Consider the following 15,867-nt stretch of genomic DNA (forward strand, 5'->3'; position numbering starts at 1 on the left):
CGTGGAAGGATTCCAGAAGGATGGTTTGTTATCTCTGCCGTTGTCATTGGTCTATGGAAGGAGTTGCTGCTTTGGGTACCTCGTTTGGACGTAGCCAATCGTAGGGTCAAGGTACGGCACTCACCGAACACAAGCCGCCAGGATTCAGGTTCGGGGATGCTTAGGCGATCACGGTGGGTACCATGGTTCCTCCTCCGGGGCCTCACCCCTTGCCGCTCGGCCAAATAATCATGAGCTATTTACAAACGTCTAGCATGCTAATTGATGCCGAATACCGTCTGTGGCTCCTTCGCTTCTCGCGGTCATCACGAGGTACCGGGCCGGGTTTTTGGAAGAAATTACATTGCAGCACACGGCTTCCCGGGCGAGAAATCAGGTCTACGCTGTTTGGTCTTGACGTGACGTAAAAATTGCAAGCAGGAATCTTCCAGGGTAATCACTTAAGTCGGCGATCTGGCGACGAATCAGGCAGAGGAATATATTTGTAGTATCTCATTTGGACTATTTTGCTTATTAACTAGCTATCTCTGGTTCATTCGTAGTACACGGCCAATCACATAGCACGCTTTCTTACGCCGGACATTGCCCTGGAGCTCTTATGGCACGTTGTTGCCAGTCAGGGCGTCATAAGGATATGGGTTCGTGTAGTTCAAGGTAGCGGCCTTTCCCTTGTAGGTGTTGACCACAGACTTCAAGACACCTTTGCCATGGGCACAGGTCGAGGCGTTGGTTGGGATTGGCCAGGCAGAGACATACTCGTCGTCAGAGAGGGGGCCAGGGTACGACGAATTGAAGAAGAGTCCCTTAGTGTTGATCTTAGCGTTCTTGTATCCGGTCTTGTTTGCCACAAGCTCGAAGATGTTAGCGTGGCAGTCCCAGCGTCCGAGGGATGGAAGACCCCAGTTCTGCGAGACACTGGCAATCGTCGAGTAGTGATTATAAAATGTGTTGTCCTTTGTGCCCTTCAAGTGTGCAGGAATGGCGCCACCCAGAAGGATAGAGAAGACTTTGTTCTGGATTCCATATGATTCGTTCTCATCGAAGGTCACAAGAACAAGCGTGTCGTTCATGAAGTACTCGTTGGCCAAGAGCGGAGTCATGAACTTCCGCAGCCATTGAGAAGAGAAGGTGACGTTGGTGTCATGTGCATCGTTCGTCATGTTGGGAGTGATGAATGCCCATTGAGGCAAAGTGTGGTTCGCGAGATCGCTGTCAAAGCCATTGAAGCCCTTGATCATCGCGCGTCGGGTGGCATTGTTCGTGACCGACCTGTACAGCATCAAAGGATTGTGCTTGCGCACGTAGTCGTTGGCAAAGGTAACCTGGTTGGAGTAGTTGAAGCCTTGGAAGCCAGGGAAAGGGATGTCTTCCTGATACTCAGCCCAGCTGATTCCCTTGGTGTCAAGAAGGTCGACGACGGTGGCAACGTCTGCGGGGATCTGATTGAAGTCATCGTTGTCCATGCCAAAAGTGTCACCGCCGGCTGCAGCACAGTAGTTGGGCTCAGAGGGGTGGGTCGCGGCGAAGTAGTTGGTCAACGTGATACCTTGCGAGGCAAGGAACTGCTGGTTCGGGTCGCCGGCGGCGGCAGAGTAGTCGGTGTTCTCCAGCCAGATCTGGTAGAAACGGTTGAACGCAACTCCCTTGACATTGCTCACGGGTGACAGGCTGAGTGCGGTGGCAGCGGTCTGCTCTATTTGGGTGAGCGTAGGTTCAATGGTAGGGACGGGAGGACGGGATGCGTAAGGAGAGGCAGCTGCTAGAGAGCCCGCAGCAACGAGCAAAGCGATAGAGTTCATCATGATGAAAGAGCTTCTCGAGGATGTTACCAATACAGCTCGTGTTATGCAGGATCTGGCAGAACCAGGGAGACAGTCTCAAGAGCGATGAGCCCTTATATGGTTTGCCAGTGGAGGTACGTAGAAGAACCCAGAGCTTCGATGTCATGCCAGGCCACGTTCCCAGGGTCCTGGGAGCTCTCGTTGCCGCTGGTCCACAGCTGTGAGCATGCGCTCCCTCGCGGCGAATCTTTCGAGCAGGCTTTGGGCAATCGCACATCTCAGTGTCACCTTTCCTGGTCGCTAGAGTAGCTGCAAAGCGTGTTGTGAGGGGCAGAGAACCCACCAAACAAAGCTGCAGAAGAAGCTTTTAGCGGTACGATCTCTAGAATGCCTTGTCTTGCTTGTTGAAGCTTGAGCGCAGAGTGGAGACAGCGATGGGGGCTTGGTGGATCCAGGGCGGATCCAGTGGGGCCTAGGTGGGGGTCCCATACGACGCTGCCAACAAGGCTAGTGAGGCTAAGCAGCGGACGCCAAGGCATCGGGCCAACCAATTGTGAGGTTGGAGCACGTGCGGCTTGGCTTTAGTTTCTTTCTTCCAACTGCACTTCTCGATTCCAACCTCATGCATCTTTAGCAAGCTTCGCGCAGGGACAGGCTGCTTGGAAACGTGTTCACTCTCATAGGATGGAGCACGCGGAAAGGCTCGCCTTCAGAGGCTTTCGGAGTATGGCCGCCTCTCAGTCTCGCTCGCCAGGGCAACGGCGAGCAGCGCCAAAGGTAAGTATCTATGTCATTCTTACCCGAGCCCGACCCAAAATCAGCCTTGCCATTTGCGTTGGTGGCCATCCGAGCTGCAACGTGCGCCCACACCAACCTGGGCAGTTGGAATGGCAAAGGATTTGCAAGCGGTTCAAACGGCTAGACCGGCGAGCTGCCCGGTGACGGCGATGCGAATCATTCGTGGACTCTCTCCCTCCGCCACGGCGGCAATCAGCGAGGGAAGTGTCTGTGGCAAACTTGAACATACGCCCCGCTGGTGAGATTAGATTTCTTCGTGTTTATCTGCACGGGTCATTCGACACCCCCCTGTTGTCGACTGCGTGCCATCGACTTTGAACGCACTGTCAAGAAAATGGCCCAAAATACGTCTGCAGAGCCAAAGGCTGCTGAGGAGCAGAAGTTCGCTCCCACTTTGGGTGCTGGAGCTGCACTAGGTGCGAAAGATGGAGGAGTTCATTCGAGAGCCTCGCGGAGAACAACGTATCTCGCACTCTTCGTGGTTGTTGTGGTAGTTGTCCTGGGACTGGCGCTAGGGCTGGGTCTTGGTTTGGGACTAAAACACTCCAACAAAGGACAACCGAACAGCACCGCCGGGTCTCCTTCGCCGTCAAACAGTTCGTCGCCCAGCGAGGATTCGCAAGCATCGATGGTAGTTCCTCCGTGGAGATCAAATGTGGAAGACTACACCCTCGACATAGCAAGCTGGGACTTCAATGCACTGCCGACCACACGAGAATATAACTTCACCGTCAGCGAAATTGAGCTGTCACCGGATGGTGTCTTTCGCCCGGTCGTCGCCATCAATGGTCGTTTCCCGGGTCCGCTGATCCGTGCTAATATGGGTGACCGCCTCCTAATTCATGTCCAAAACAACCTACCGAACGGGACTGCCTTTCACTGGCACGGTCTTTATCAGAATGGCACAAATTGGATGGATGGGACTTCCGGGATAACTCAATGCCCAATTCCTCCGGGTGCAAGTTTCACTTACAACTTCACCGTGGAAAACCAATTCGGAACTTATTGGTATCACACCCACTATTCGACCACAAACGGAGATGGCCCAGTCGGACCGCTGATTATTCATTCGCCGGATGAACTTAAAATGCAGAAGTACTATGATGTGGACCAAGTTGTGCTCATACAAGATTGGTACCACGACTATAGTCAGGCCCTTCTCCCCGACTATCTCGCCAGTGGAAGTGAAAACAGCGAACCTGTACCCGACAATGGCGTGATCCAGGGAACCAACTATTTCAACTGTTCAGCGGTCGATTCTGACAGTGGCTATGTCTGCGAGCAAAATTCGACCCGTGCAGTGTTTACAGTCCAGCACGGCAAGCGTTATCGGTATCGCTTGATCAACACGGGCGCATTCGCCACATTTGAATTCTCCATCGACAATCACCCTCTTTTCGTCATCGAAGCGGATGGGACTGCGACGGAACCCCTCCCTGTCCACCGACTTGATATTGCTGTGGCGCAGAGATATTCGATCGTCGTCAACGCCAATCAATCGGCAGGATCAAACTACTGGATGCGAGCACAGATGAATACATTTTGCTTTGGAGGTCCCAACCCAGTCCTTGACCCTAATGTGAGGGCTCTGATAACGTATGCCAATAACACAGATGAACCAACGAACTCGACGGACTGGAAGGATGCAATGGATGTTCAATGTGTTGGCCTGAACTCGTCGTTGTTGACACCATTCTTCGAATCAGAAGCACCACCAGCCACGACAATGTATGCTATAGCGGCTAACTTCCAGATTGGAGACTATGCTCTAGATCGCGCCTATATCAATGGAACCTCCTGGGTCATGGCCGATGTGCCCACATTGAATCAAGCTGTAGCAGGACTCCAGGCGGCCAACACCTCGTTTACCTCTTCTGGAGTAAGCTCGGCCTTCAGTGCCAACCAGTATATCATTGACATCCCCGACTACGCCGTCGTGGATCTTTTGATCACCAACTACGATGAAGGAGCACACCCGTTCCATTTGCACGGTCACACTTTCTGGGTTCTTGCCTCGTCTCCCGATCAGTACTTCGACTGGTCGACCTACGGCGGATTGAACAAGACACTTTCCAATGTCATGCGACGGGACACACTCATGATTGATGCGTACGGTTGGGCACTCCTTCGTTTTAAGGCAGACAACCCGGGATTGTGGGCTCTGCATTGCCATATCAGTTGGCACATGGAGGCAGGCCTCCTCATGCAGTTCCAGGCACGGAACGATATTATGAGGACGTGGACTATTCCTTCGGATGTACTGGAGCTGTGCTTGGCATGATGAACTAGCATCTGATTCGTTACTAGACCTGTGTAACAGATATGTAAGACTATCAGACGCGATATAATATTTAACAGGTTTCCTTTCCGCCCCAAAGCCTGATTAATCTTGGCGCCAAGTTGGCGCCAAGCGCAACGAGACGCAGTTAGATTAAGGCGGCAATGCATGGCTCCCGGAAGGGAATAGTCCAGGGACAGTGGTTCAGGCGCGTCAATCCAAGGGATGAACCTCCAAACCTCTGGAGAAAAGACCGTGTTTGTCTTTCAGTTGTCGACCATTTTCTTCCTATTAGCCATTCGCACTCTTTGTCTTGCAACACTACCTTTTTTTCAGTCACTCTCTTTGGTCATTCTACTCACTTCTCGCGAGAGTTCTTCTGTTCGTTCTTTTCTCAAACCTTACTCTTTGCTGCACGAGATTTACAATTCGAAACCCCTTCCATCCCTTGTGAAGATCTGACTTGAACAACAACTCCAGCATGCAACTCCGCGACGTTCTTTCCACTGCTCTGGCTACGGCACCGCTGGCAGTGTCCGCAGCTGGTACACTTGGCTTCGCCGTGGGAAATACCAACCCCGATGGCACCTGCAAGACCCAATCCGACTTCGAAGCCGACTTCAAGGCTATCCTGAGCAATACCGATGCTCAGCTAGTTCGAACCTACTCTTCCTCCGACCAGTATGGCAATCCTTGCCACACTCCCTCAGAAGTTCTCCCGGCTGCCAAGTCTGCAGGTATCAAGGTGTTGTTGGGCATGTGGTGAGTGATCCACCAGGGCGCAGGCTTATTGAACTTGGGCTAATGGACATATGCTAGGCCTGATGGTGGTGCCTACGACAAGGAGAAGGCGGCGGTTGACGAAGCAGACCCTACATCTTACGGTGATACACTGTACGGCATCACAATCGGTTCAGAGGGCATGTACCGAGGCACCTACAACGCCGGCGAGCTTCTAGGTTGGATTGCAGACATGCAAAAGTCCTATCCCAACACGCAGCTTGGGACTGCAGACAGCTGGAATTGTTGGAACAATGGCACCATGGATTCCATCATCCAGAGCGGCATTCAACTAGTGTAAGAGCTACCAAAAGCTGTGCGTTATTTGGGGCAGTGCTGACCAAGGACAGCCTCGCCAATGGCTTTGCTTACTGGCAATACCAAGATATCTCCAATGCCACAAAGACCTACTTCGATGACATGGCGCAAGCCCTCGGTCACGTTCAAGAAGTCAGCGGCAGCCTGGACAAGATCCATTTCATGAACGGCGGTAAGAACAAGCCCTGAAGCCATTTCATTGCGAACCAGCTCTAACGACTCTCCCAGAAACGGGTTGGCCAGGCACCGGTGGCTCGGACGCTGGCGCTGCAAAGGCGGGCGACAACAACATGAAGACATACTGGCAGTCCGCCGTCTGCGGCATTTTGGACTGGGGCATTGACCTGTTCTGGTTTGAGGCCTTTGACGAGCCTAACAAGGCGAACGCCATTGGTGACAACGGTCAATCCGCGAGCGAGCAGCACTGGGGATCTTTCACTTCTGACCGACAGCCCAAGTTCGACATGCATTGCTAAAGTGGCATCTAAAATGTCGCCACACCCTTGACATCCCCTGCTACCACCAACTGTCTTGCATATACCTTCGGGTGACCGACTCATATGGCGTTTAGGGAAGGGGTGTAAATATTTTGGATTTGGGTAATCTGAGCCAGAACGAAAAGAACCTTTGTGCTTGCTTGCAAGGAGAAATCTGCTGTGCGTGCGTGTGTCCATCTGTGTGCAAACAAAAAGGTTGACATCGAGAATAAAGAGCAAAAACAAGCTAGCTAGCTTGATAAAATTGGCAATGTTCCCATCATCACATCGCATCCATTCAATTTGGTCTTGCGGAGATGATGGACTTCCTGCGTACACTCATGTCCAAATTATGTACCGAGTGCTCACTTACCTCCGTACTTTACTTGCAGCTATTTATCAGGTTGGCGAGAGTTTCTCACTCACTGGTGACACGTACTGGTGACACGTACTGGCTCGGCTATGCTACGCCATACGAGGCTCTGTTGGATCTGCTGGATCTAGTGGACTATCGCGAAACTGATATTGGTGTTGGTGAAGATGTTGTTGTTGTTGTTGTTGCGTTGTATCGACATTGTAGATGCAGACCTTGGTACGTACATACACATCTACCTACCTAGGTAGGACATATGTAGCTCTAACACCACCGGCTCAGCAAACGTTGCGCGTATATTGCTCCTCCGAGTCGCTAATGTCCAAGACTCCCCGTCCCTACGACCTATTTTCCGTGAAAGATTCCATAGTCCACCTCATTGCTATTGATTGCCTCAGCTCGCTCGGATGGCAATCATCCTTACTGTCATCATCCAGCTTGATCCGCCCTCCTCCCTTCCTGCACCAACTCGACTCTCTTGATTGGATGCAACAGCACGCCGGGCAGGCACATCCTACCTTCTCCTGCTACCTCCCACTGTTCCCCGCCGTCATTGTTGAACTTCATTCCCAACCATCGATGCCAGAGAACCTCGGGGAACCCGGCATTGTAATACCAGGTGGTACCTCGGAAGTTATGCTCGCGCTCGCCAAAGACGGAGGTGCGGGCGCCGCCAGTGGCGCCATTGCGGCCTGCATTGAAGACTGAGGCGAGATAGTTGGTGGGCCATTTGCGGTCGACGTATTCTGGGTGAGGCACGTAAACGGCTTTTAGGCCGTGTTGCAGCGCGCAGGAGGCGGGCCACATCTCGGAGAACATGCTGTGTTTCTTCAGGGCAGTTTCCTTGTGCATAGTTAACAGTAATTTGCGAGAAAGACGGGACGCCGTGATTATGGCGGTCCGGCGTGGTGGACGGCCACGCGTGATGTTGTACCCCGTGGTGTCATCCGTCAGAAGCCAGGTCGTGCCATCGGGGTCGAACAGCGGGTTGAACACAATCAGGTCTGCTTCTTCGCCGACACCCCATGTGTACTTGTCCTTTTCAAACGAGGTGGGCGGAGTCGGGTCCGTATCCATGGCGACGTCGTCATCAAGGGGTCGTTCAGGGCCCCAGATTGGTTTGTCACCTTGCTGTTTCATCGCTCCCAGAGGGGTAGTCTTGGAGCTCGGGTCGTTGGGATCCTTGTTTGCGCGGTTCAGACTGCTCCATAAATTGGCGATGCTGTTTGTGCCGTGTTCCGTTTGGATGCGAACCATTTGGCTAAAGTCTTCCCATTCGCCGTGTTCGGATGGGACATAAAACCGGCTGTTTCTCTCCCAGAGGAGTTTGCGTGGTTGTTGCTTGGCCCATTTCGTGACGCTGTCGAAGAAATGGTACCAGTGGTGTGTGGTTCGAATGTCCATCTCCCAGTTCCAGAAGAAATCGTACTCGGGATGCTGATAGGCGAAGTATTGCATGGGCATAAAGGTACTGCGATACACTCCGTGAACAGGCAATTCGCGCATGTTTGTCTCTTCCAGACCACCGTACATGAGCTCCATCTGCTTTTCGGTCCAGAGGGTGCCCATGCCTCGGAATTCTTCGGGTAATGAGTCTCGAAGAACACGCTCGTAGGTTTCATCGTCGGAAAATATGGGCACGTCGTTGGATTTGACTTGGACCAGGAAATGCACCACATACTCGCCACCGCTCAACATGGTCAATTCTGAAATGAGGGAACGAAGGTAGATCTTGTCTTCGGGCGTGTATGGGTAATCCCACCAAGTGCGGATCACAACTGCCGTCCGAGGAAGTCTTTCTGAGCCGGTCTTGGGCCTCTTGGGGCTCTCGGGTGTCGTTGTTGGCATGGCCTCAAAATCAACAGTATCGTCTCTCTTGTTGTAGACGGTGCCGATTGGCATCGCTCGGAACGTGTCGATTCTTGGTTTCTCGGGCAGTTCCTTGAAACGGTGATTATTTGCCAACACGCATCTTTGCTGAGCATCAACCCAATGGACTTTTCTCCAATCCACTTCGGGCGCTTCCTGCCACACCAAATCAGCTCCTTCTCTTTCGCCTTCCTGCTGAGCACCACTTCCACCTCGGTTGATGCTGTACCCAAGGCCATAGGGTCCCAGGCGCCCAAATCGGTCATAGCAGATGTCGTCCCTGAGACCCAGGAGCTTCGCAGAACCCATGACCATGTCCGGAAACCCCCATGGAATGCCCTCGTATATCCGCACCTGTGGGATTGAGATGGTATTCTCGGCATCCAGGTAACAGTCCACCTTTTGACCGTATTTGGCAACGTATTCTGGCGAAGTGTAGCTGGGATATGGTTCGAATCTCTTGCTAGACTGGATCGCTCTCTTTCTCCTTTCCTTTCTAGCAGGGCGGGCTTCGTCTGGCGTTTGCGCCTCGTCTGGCGTTTGCGCCTCGTCTGGCGTTTGCGCCTCGTCTGGCGTTAAGTTTTCGGCAGCTTCTTCAGTAATATTCAGTTTCTCCCATTCCACCTCGTCCTCCTTCCTTGGGTACTCGGGCACGTTATCCACGACGGGCACCATCGATCGTATTCCGCCATAATACCTTTGCAGAAACGGAAAACCTTCCCATGGGGGAGGTTTAGGCTTCACCTGTTCTTGTTCAATGGCTTCTTGCACCTCCTGTTCTGCGACGTAACTCATTCGCACCAGCGAAAAGATGAAGATGAGGAGGGCGACAGCGACCCCTAGGCAGAGATATCGCATAATGGACCGAGGCATCCTGCCAAGGTAGGAGGGTGAAGAGGAACGTTTAGAGCTGTAGGCTTTGTTGATGAGCATGGGCTTGTAGGAGGCAGAGGTGGCTCGGGAGGACGCGATCGAAGGGTTTCCTTCTTCCTCGTCGAAGGTGTCGTTACTATCGTCTTCGCTGCTGTGTGGGTGACGATTTAGAAAACCTTCCTTCTCGAGATCTGCTTCTCCCCGACTCCGTATTCGTGCCATCGAGGTTGCGTTGTCTATTCCCAACGACGAACTGCGTGGCCATCCCATTGTTGTCGCGAACTCGTTGCTGCGGGCCGCAGCCTCGGCGCATCGTTGACTTGGACAGACTCTGTCGCAAGACGGGAAGAAAACGCTCTGGAAGAGAGAGCGTACAGGCGCAAAATCGGTGTGGCGCGCGTGGCAGAAAGATCCAAGATTGATCTGGAGGATGCAAATTGAGTTCTCGGCGTGAGTTCTAATCGTACAAGTGTCGCGCTCTCAAAGATTCCAGTTGCAGACTCTCACAGTATTGTCTAGGCTCGTCAATAAAGTACACAGGCATACAAGGAGAACGGTAGATAAACAAAATTACTAGTATATACACAGAAACAGTGGGAAGAGTCTGGTGTCGCAGAGGGCCGCAGCTGGAACAAACCAGTTGGCGGTGTTGGTCGGTGCCAGGGTTGGTTGGGTAAAAGGCCCCCAAAAAGCCCTTATCGTTGTCCCAGTTTTCATCCACCGTCAACATCAGGCCCACAACGCCCCCCCAAATCCGGGAAAGCGGCCCCCGAACACGAACAACGAGCAGAACAGCGGGAGGAAGTTGTACTTGGGGTGGAGTAGGAACAAGGGGGAGGGGTGGAAAAAGGGGGGGGGGGGGTTTAGGACCTGGCTCGCTGGAGAAGAGAAATGGCCTTGTGAATGACAGTGCTCAAACTGCTCTTTTCCTTTGCCTCATCCCCTCCCTATCCAGCGAGCCAGGTATCGGAAAAAGACTACTGGGTACTCAGTACATGACCTTTGGTCTCCATCGTCTTGCTGATTGAGCTCTTCTTGTCTTGTGCCTCATGGTGTCTCTTTCATCGCAGTCACCGTGCCTCAATGCGTGCCCAGTGCCGCCGTCGCGCCGTTCCTTTCTACCACTTGATCCAAGGCACAGCGTTGCTGACACCTCGTTCCCTCCAGTCAGTCGGATTTGTGGTCTAGGAGTCGTTCCCACTCGGCGGCAACCCCTCCACTCCTTCACCCAAGTCCTCCTTCATTGCCTTGCCCCCAATCTCCAAGCTCTTGCAGTCCTGCAACACAAAGATCATCCTCGCCCATTCAGTCTCGCTCGTGTTCTTCCACGCGTGCATTGTGGCCCTCTGCACCGCCACGTCGCCTCTCTGCATCAACTTCCTGTCGCCGCTGTCTAGGATCATCTCGATCGTACCCTCGAGGACAATGCCGTAGTCTAGACTCTGAGTTCTATGCATGATACACTCGTATCCGGGGGCAAAGTCGACTACGCGACAAACTGTGCCGTTGGGGCTGACAAGACCGAGTTTTCCGTTGGAGAGGACTTCGTCGTGGGTTTTGAGATCGTGGTCGTTGTTGAGGTCTGCTGGGAATTCCGAGGTCGTGTAGATCACATTGAAGGCCATGAGCTTGTCGTCAAACACAGTCCAGTTGCCGGGTCTGCTGTCCTGTACGATGGCCTTGCCAGTGTTGCCATCGTGACCGGTGATGTGAGTGGTGAGGCCAGGCAGATTGTTTGGAATTTGCGTAGGATTAAGAGGACGGGAGGCTGACATGTCTGCGAAGACAAATGGTGGAAATGACTTGCAGGTTTGAATTGGTGAGGTCGGGATGAACTTGAAGAGAGCGAGATTGAGGTTGCGAGGAAGAGCTGCCGTCACCTCACCGCCGCCAATGCGTCCTTGAAGCAGTGGAAATCGCCTTTTCACTTCCGACCTTTACTTGTCTATGGTCGTACAAAAGCCAACATTGACCTGGGCAAGACTGCTCTGTGCAATATTCCGAGCAATAATGATAAATACCCCGCGTCTGGGGGCCGGAGGCCACATTCGCACCCCGCAAGTGGGAAAATACATAGGCGTCTTCTAGCCCTACCGTGGACATCAAATCTGTCTACATAGTACGGAGAACCCAGCTCTCTTTTTCTCCTAGCACATCAAATCATCTCTAGCCCATTACAATACCATCTTGAACTCCGGATCCCGGTCGTCGCCGTACCCAATATACTTGTCGTACTTGCCGTTGGCCTTGTCGCGATTGATCTTGGCGCAATATAGGACGTTGCACAATATCCTGTGTTCGATTGTCAGAAAGGGAACGTGTTTGACCAAAATGAGGAGAGGCTCTCGGAAGACTTACGCAAACCATGCATAGACCAGCAATCCCAAAATGATGGTGTGCGACTTGTGGTATTGGGGAGCTTGGGTGGATGGATAAATGAAAGCTATTGAAAGGTCAGCGACCACGATGGCTTGTCTGGCTGTTGCAAGACAAAGCACTCACCACTGACGAATCCACCCGCGTTGGCTATGGCCAGCTGAAGACCGCTTGTTGTGGCGCGTTTGTAGTGTCCAGCAGAGTTGTTCGAATTCCACACCAGGACAGGTGGGACACTGGCATATAACCCTGTGGCCATCAAAAATGTCATACCGTATTTTGTATGGTTGTCATGCTCGTCGACATTGGCTATTGCTGCATATCCAATGATAGCCAGAGGCAACACGAAGAGCATCGCAACTCCTCGAAGCTTCAGTCGATCCGAGGCGACGGCCACGATCACAGTGACGACAGCTGCAACAGCATAAGGGATGACAGACCACAGCTGAGCTTCGTTGGCAGTGTATCCCAGGCCCTTGATGATGGTTGGGAGGAATAGACCGAAAGAGTACAGGCCAGAAAGAATTGAGAAATAGGCCGTCGCGGTCAGCCATAGTTGAACATTCAGGATTCCTCGTTGGACCTCTGACCATCGGAACTTTTCAACCCCTTCAGAATGCTGACCATCGGGCAAGTGCGCGGAGGTGTCATTCCGTAGTCTCCTCTTACCGAGCTCTCGCTCCTCAGACTGGAGGAACCAGGCTGTTGAGACGCTGTTTGGGAGTAGGAAATATGCAGCCACTCCGGCAGCAAACGTCAGAAGACCTTCGATAATCATGATCCATCGCCAGCTATTGAAGAGTGGTATAAGCATCACATAGCCTGCAGAGAGAAGAGAGAAGAGGACTACTCACCCAGCATCCACGACACTGCCAGTGGGCCCAATGGCTGAAAGACCACGTGCTAAAAGACCTCCAAAGGCTCCTGCAAGAGATGCGCTGGTGTAGAACAATCCTATGCGGAGGGCCAGCTCGCCCCTAGTATACATTCCTGAGAGGTAAAGCACCATGCCTGTAATTGAGATTAGAATCATTTCCCGCTCACTTTCTCATCGTTCCGTGAGAATCTAGGAAGGCTGAGAGGGCATACCTGGCAATAATCCTCCTTCTGCAAGGCCTAGAAATGCTCGGACAGCCAAGAATCCACCATAGTTTTGGATGAAACCCAAGCACATTCCGATAATACCCCATGCAGCGGTGAGAAACGCTAGCCAAAGTCTCGGACTGAATTTCTTCAGAACCAGATTACTGGGCAATTCAGCGGCGATATAAAAGGCGAAGAAGATGGCAAGGCCATTTGCATATTGACTGTTGTTAAGACCTGCGTCCTTTTCGAGGCCAAGAATCTTTGCATTCCCGACGTTGGTACGGTCGAGGAAAGAACAGAGGAAGAGTAAGGCGAGGACAGGGAGGATTCTGCACGCAAGGATATGTTAAATACAACATAAAGCGCCTCAGATCGGAACAGGTCGTTTAAGTAACGCATACCTTGTATCCAGCTTCCAAAGAAGCTTTCGAGTCAACGCATTGGTATGGGCATCGTCATCCAATGCCGATATGGAGCCTGTTTTTTCGCCTGGAAGGACTTGGCTAGATGTCTCGAACTCATTCTGAGTATCTTCCGGTTTCTCGACCACTGGGTCTCTTATGACCTTCTCCTCGGCCATATCAGTGGAGGCTAGGGCACCAGGTCAGATCCTTGATGGAGAATGGGTCGAGTTGCGGGAAGAGAGGCAACACGACGACGTTGAATTGGATTACTGGACAATCAAGTTATAGTCAACGGGCTTGTAATAGATATTTCCTGTTCTAGGACTGAGAAAATGACACGGCCAGATTCTAGTTCAAGGGTTCTGTGCTGGTTTTATATCAGGAATAAAATGCCGGGGCCCCCTGCTGTTTATTCTTACCCCGTGGGTTGGATTTTCATTGATGGACACCATCCCGCTCCTATGATTGAATGATATACGTTCTGCCACCAAAATTAGTGATCAGCAACAGTATTGTTGGGCTCCCTGGCGAGCGGTTGCACGACACCAACGGCGAACATGCACTGGGGAAGGTTACACTCAATCGGTCAGGACCAATGAAAATGAAAGTGGTTGTGTAAGCGAGGGAGGGCGGACGCCGGTCAATGGCCGCATCAGAGGGGAGACGACACGGCCATAGACAGCGACAACAATCAAGCAGGATCCGTCACGCGGAGGGAGTTGATAGGGAGGAGGTAGAAGAATGGCCGATGTGCAGGCGGAAATGGCCCGGAGCAACAAGGAGCCTTTCGCCGAGGTCCAATGCCAAGCTTGCTCCTTCCTCTTCCGGCCATTTTCTCAGCGCCGGGTGTCGGCTCGGCGCTTCTTTATGCCGATAAATCTCCTCAAACATCGACTGTTCATCATTCGCGTGAGAAAGCCGCCCTCTCATTAACAGTCTCAACACATATCGTTTCCTCACAGGGGCTTTGGGGGCCATCAATATCGCCGACAGCGTTTGCCTCTACATGCCCTAGACCCCAGCCTTGCATGCGAGAGTCCACCAATCGCGTGTCGTCAGATCCGTCATATGAGTGATAACGGCACTGGCAAGGCAGGGGGAGCTCGGCAAACCGGCCGACGGCAACCAAACTGTAAGGCATCTCTGTTCCTTTCCCTTATTTACCGGGCGTACGATGGATCTGCCTCTTCTGTGCCAGTTGACACTTACAATCCTCAGCCCAGCGCCTTCAAGCTGGAACCAAGAGAACCCTTTCTCCGTCAGAAAACATGTCGAAGCTCTCCGAGCCGTTAAAACAGCTCATCAATGCCGCCCATGCCCTTCCAGGGCAGCTCAAGGCCCCGCCGTCGATACGCTCGACCTTTTCTCAGATAGCGTCCAGCGCCAGAGATAGAGGCGTGGGCATCCCGGCCTGGGTTACTTTCTCAACTGCTGCAACAATGACGATGAACTCGCCTTCGTCAATGGTGGAGTTGTACCACCTTACACAGACACTTCCATCGGCACCCTCGCCAACCGACACCGCTGGACTCATGCGAGAAGTTGGCCTAAAGTGCATTTCTTTCAACGGCATTCCACGTTCGATCAACTGCCTCGGCGCTTTTCGCGAAGGCATGCCCAAGGACGTCTTTGACAAGATCCCGCCTCCGCCGTCACGGCAACTGACCTCTCAAAACATCGACGAATGCATGGCTCGAGGCCGCCGACTCTGGGACTCTGTCTATTACCCCTTCGAGGAGAAATTGCTCGACAAACTTGCCCAATCCCATCCGAACCTGCCCGTGCATATTCTCTCGGGCCATTATTCAAACCTGCTCTCAGACCCGCCGTCCGACGCCCCCCTCAGGGTCGGGAGAGTCCTGACTTCCCTCGCCGCCATCGCGTGTCTTCGCGCTCAGACGGGCGTGGGACCTCAAGTGGTGAGCCACGTTTTCGGATTGCGCAAGGCATATCAGGACGGCACCGCCGAGAAGGACATTGAGGGCGGCGAGTGGCTGGCCACGGATGAGGGTAATCAGTGGATCTTGTACTGCATCGACGAGATTATCCGGGCGCTTAGTGGAGGAAGAGGCACGACATTTGCGCCTGGCATGGGTGGCAGCGCGGACACACTCAAAGCAAAGCTGTAAAAACGTCTACTACACTTTTCCAAACGTCGAGTGAATATATATATATATATATATAGACCGCAAGCTTCTATTCTATACTACAGAGTGAAGAGTTTTGCCGTAAAAAAAAAAAAAGTTCACCAGCAGGCAGCAGGCAAGCATTCACACAGGCAGTGGGAAAAATATCACGAGGATGAAAATCCCTGTCAAGAGATGCCAAAAGATGCGAAGGCTGAAGCTACGAAGACGGATTCGGACACGGATTTGGCTATTATGGATACCCCGATTTCATTATATAGACGAAGTCCTCTCTTTTGACCTCTTCTCAAATAAAGATCCAAAAATTA

General features: G+C 52.4%; 7 protein-coding genes across 7 annotated transcripts; 3 read left to right on the forward strand and 4 right to left on the reverse strand.

Annotated features, from left to right (window-relative positions):
- Window positions 1–596: 596 nt before the first annotated feature.
- Window positions 597–1,802, reverse strand: A1O5_08808 (acid phosphatase; the record flags this gene model as incomplete). The annotated part of the gene is made up of 1 exon (XM_007749389.1): window positions 597–1,802. The coding sequence occupies one exon, from the start codon at window positions 1,800–1,802 to the stop codon at window positions 597–599; it is 1,206 nt and encodes a 401-aa protein (XP_007747579.1).
- Window positions 1,803–2,913: 1,111 nt separating this feature from the next.
- A1O5_08809 (uncharacterized protein) lies at window positions 2,914–4,860 on the forward strand (the record flags this gene model as incomplete). The annotated part of the gene is made up of 1 exon (XM_007749390.1): window positions 2,914–4,860. One exon carries the CDS (start codon window positions 2,914–2,916, stop codon window positions 4,858–4,860), a length of 1,947 nt encoding a protein of 648 aa, XP_007747580.1.
- Window positions 4,861–5,338: 478 nt separating this feature from the next.
- A1O5_08810 (glucan 1,3-beta-glucosidase) lies at window positions 5,339–6,431 on the forward strand (the record flags this gene model as incomplete). The annotated part of the gene is made up of 4 exons (XM_007749391.1): window positions 5,339–5,619; window positions 5,677–5,934; window positions 5,988–6,127; window positions 6,184–6,431. The coding sequence occupies 4 exons, from the start codon at window positions 5,339–5,341 to the stop codon at window positions 6,429–6,431; spliced, it is 927 nt and encodes a 308-aa protein (XP_007747581.1).
- An 802-nt stretch (window positions 6,432–7,233) lies between these two features.
- On the reverse strand, window positions 7,234–9,768 carry A1O5_08811 (uncharacterized protein; the record flags this gene model as incomplete). The annotated part of the gene is made up of 1 exon (XM_007749392.1): window positions 7,234–9,768. The coding sequence occupies one exon, from the start codon at window positions 9,766–9,768 to the stop codon at window positions 7,234–7,236; it is 2,535 nt and encodes an 844-aa protein (XP_007747582.1).
- A 962-nt stretch (window positions 9,769–10,730) lies between these two features.
- On the reverse strand, window positions 10,731–11,321 carry A1O5_08812 (uncharacterized protein; the record flags this gene model as incomplete). Its single annotated transcript, XM_007749393.1, has 1 exon — window positions 10,731–11,321. One exon carries the CDS (start codon window positions 11,319–11,321, stop codon window positions 10,731–10,733), a length of 591 nt encoding a protein of 196 aa, XP_007747583.1.
- A 399-nt stretch (window positions 11,322–11,720) lies between these two features.
- On the reverse strand, window positions 11,721–13,588 carry A1O5_08813 (uncharacterized protein; the record flags this gene model as incomplete). Its single annotated transcript, XM_007749394.1, has 6 exons — window positions 11,721–11,838; window positions 11,905–11,989; window positions 12,049–12,713; window positions 12,777–12,933; window positions 13,012–13,337; window positions 13,410–13,588. The coding sequence occupies 6 exons, from the start codon at window positions 13,586–13,588 to the stop codon at window positions 11,721–11,723; spliced, it is 1,530 nt and encodes a 509-aa protein (XP_007747584.1).
- Window positions 13,589–14,680: 1,092 nt separating this feature from the next.
- A1O5_08814 (uncharacterized protein) lies at window positions 14,681–15,541 on the forward strand (the record flags this gene model as incomplete). The annotated part of the gene is made up of 1 exon (XM_007749395.1): window positions 14,681–15,541. One exon carries the CDS (start codon window positions 14,681–14,683, stop codon window positions 15,539–15,541), a length of 861 nt encoding a protein of 286 aa, XP_007747585.1.
- Between the last annotated feature and the right edge of the window lie 326 nt (window positions 15,542–15,867).

Source organism: Cladophialophora psammophila, assembly GCF_000585535.1.
Source record: "Cladophialophora psammophila CBS 110553 chromosome Unknown aczJe-supercont1.14, whole genome shotgun sequence".
In the NCBI taxonomy this organism is placed as follows: domain Eukaryota; kingdom Fungi; phylum Ascomycota; class Eurotiomycetes; order Chaetothyriales; family Herpotrichiellaceae; genus Cladophialophora; species Cladophialophora psammophila.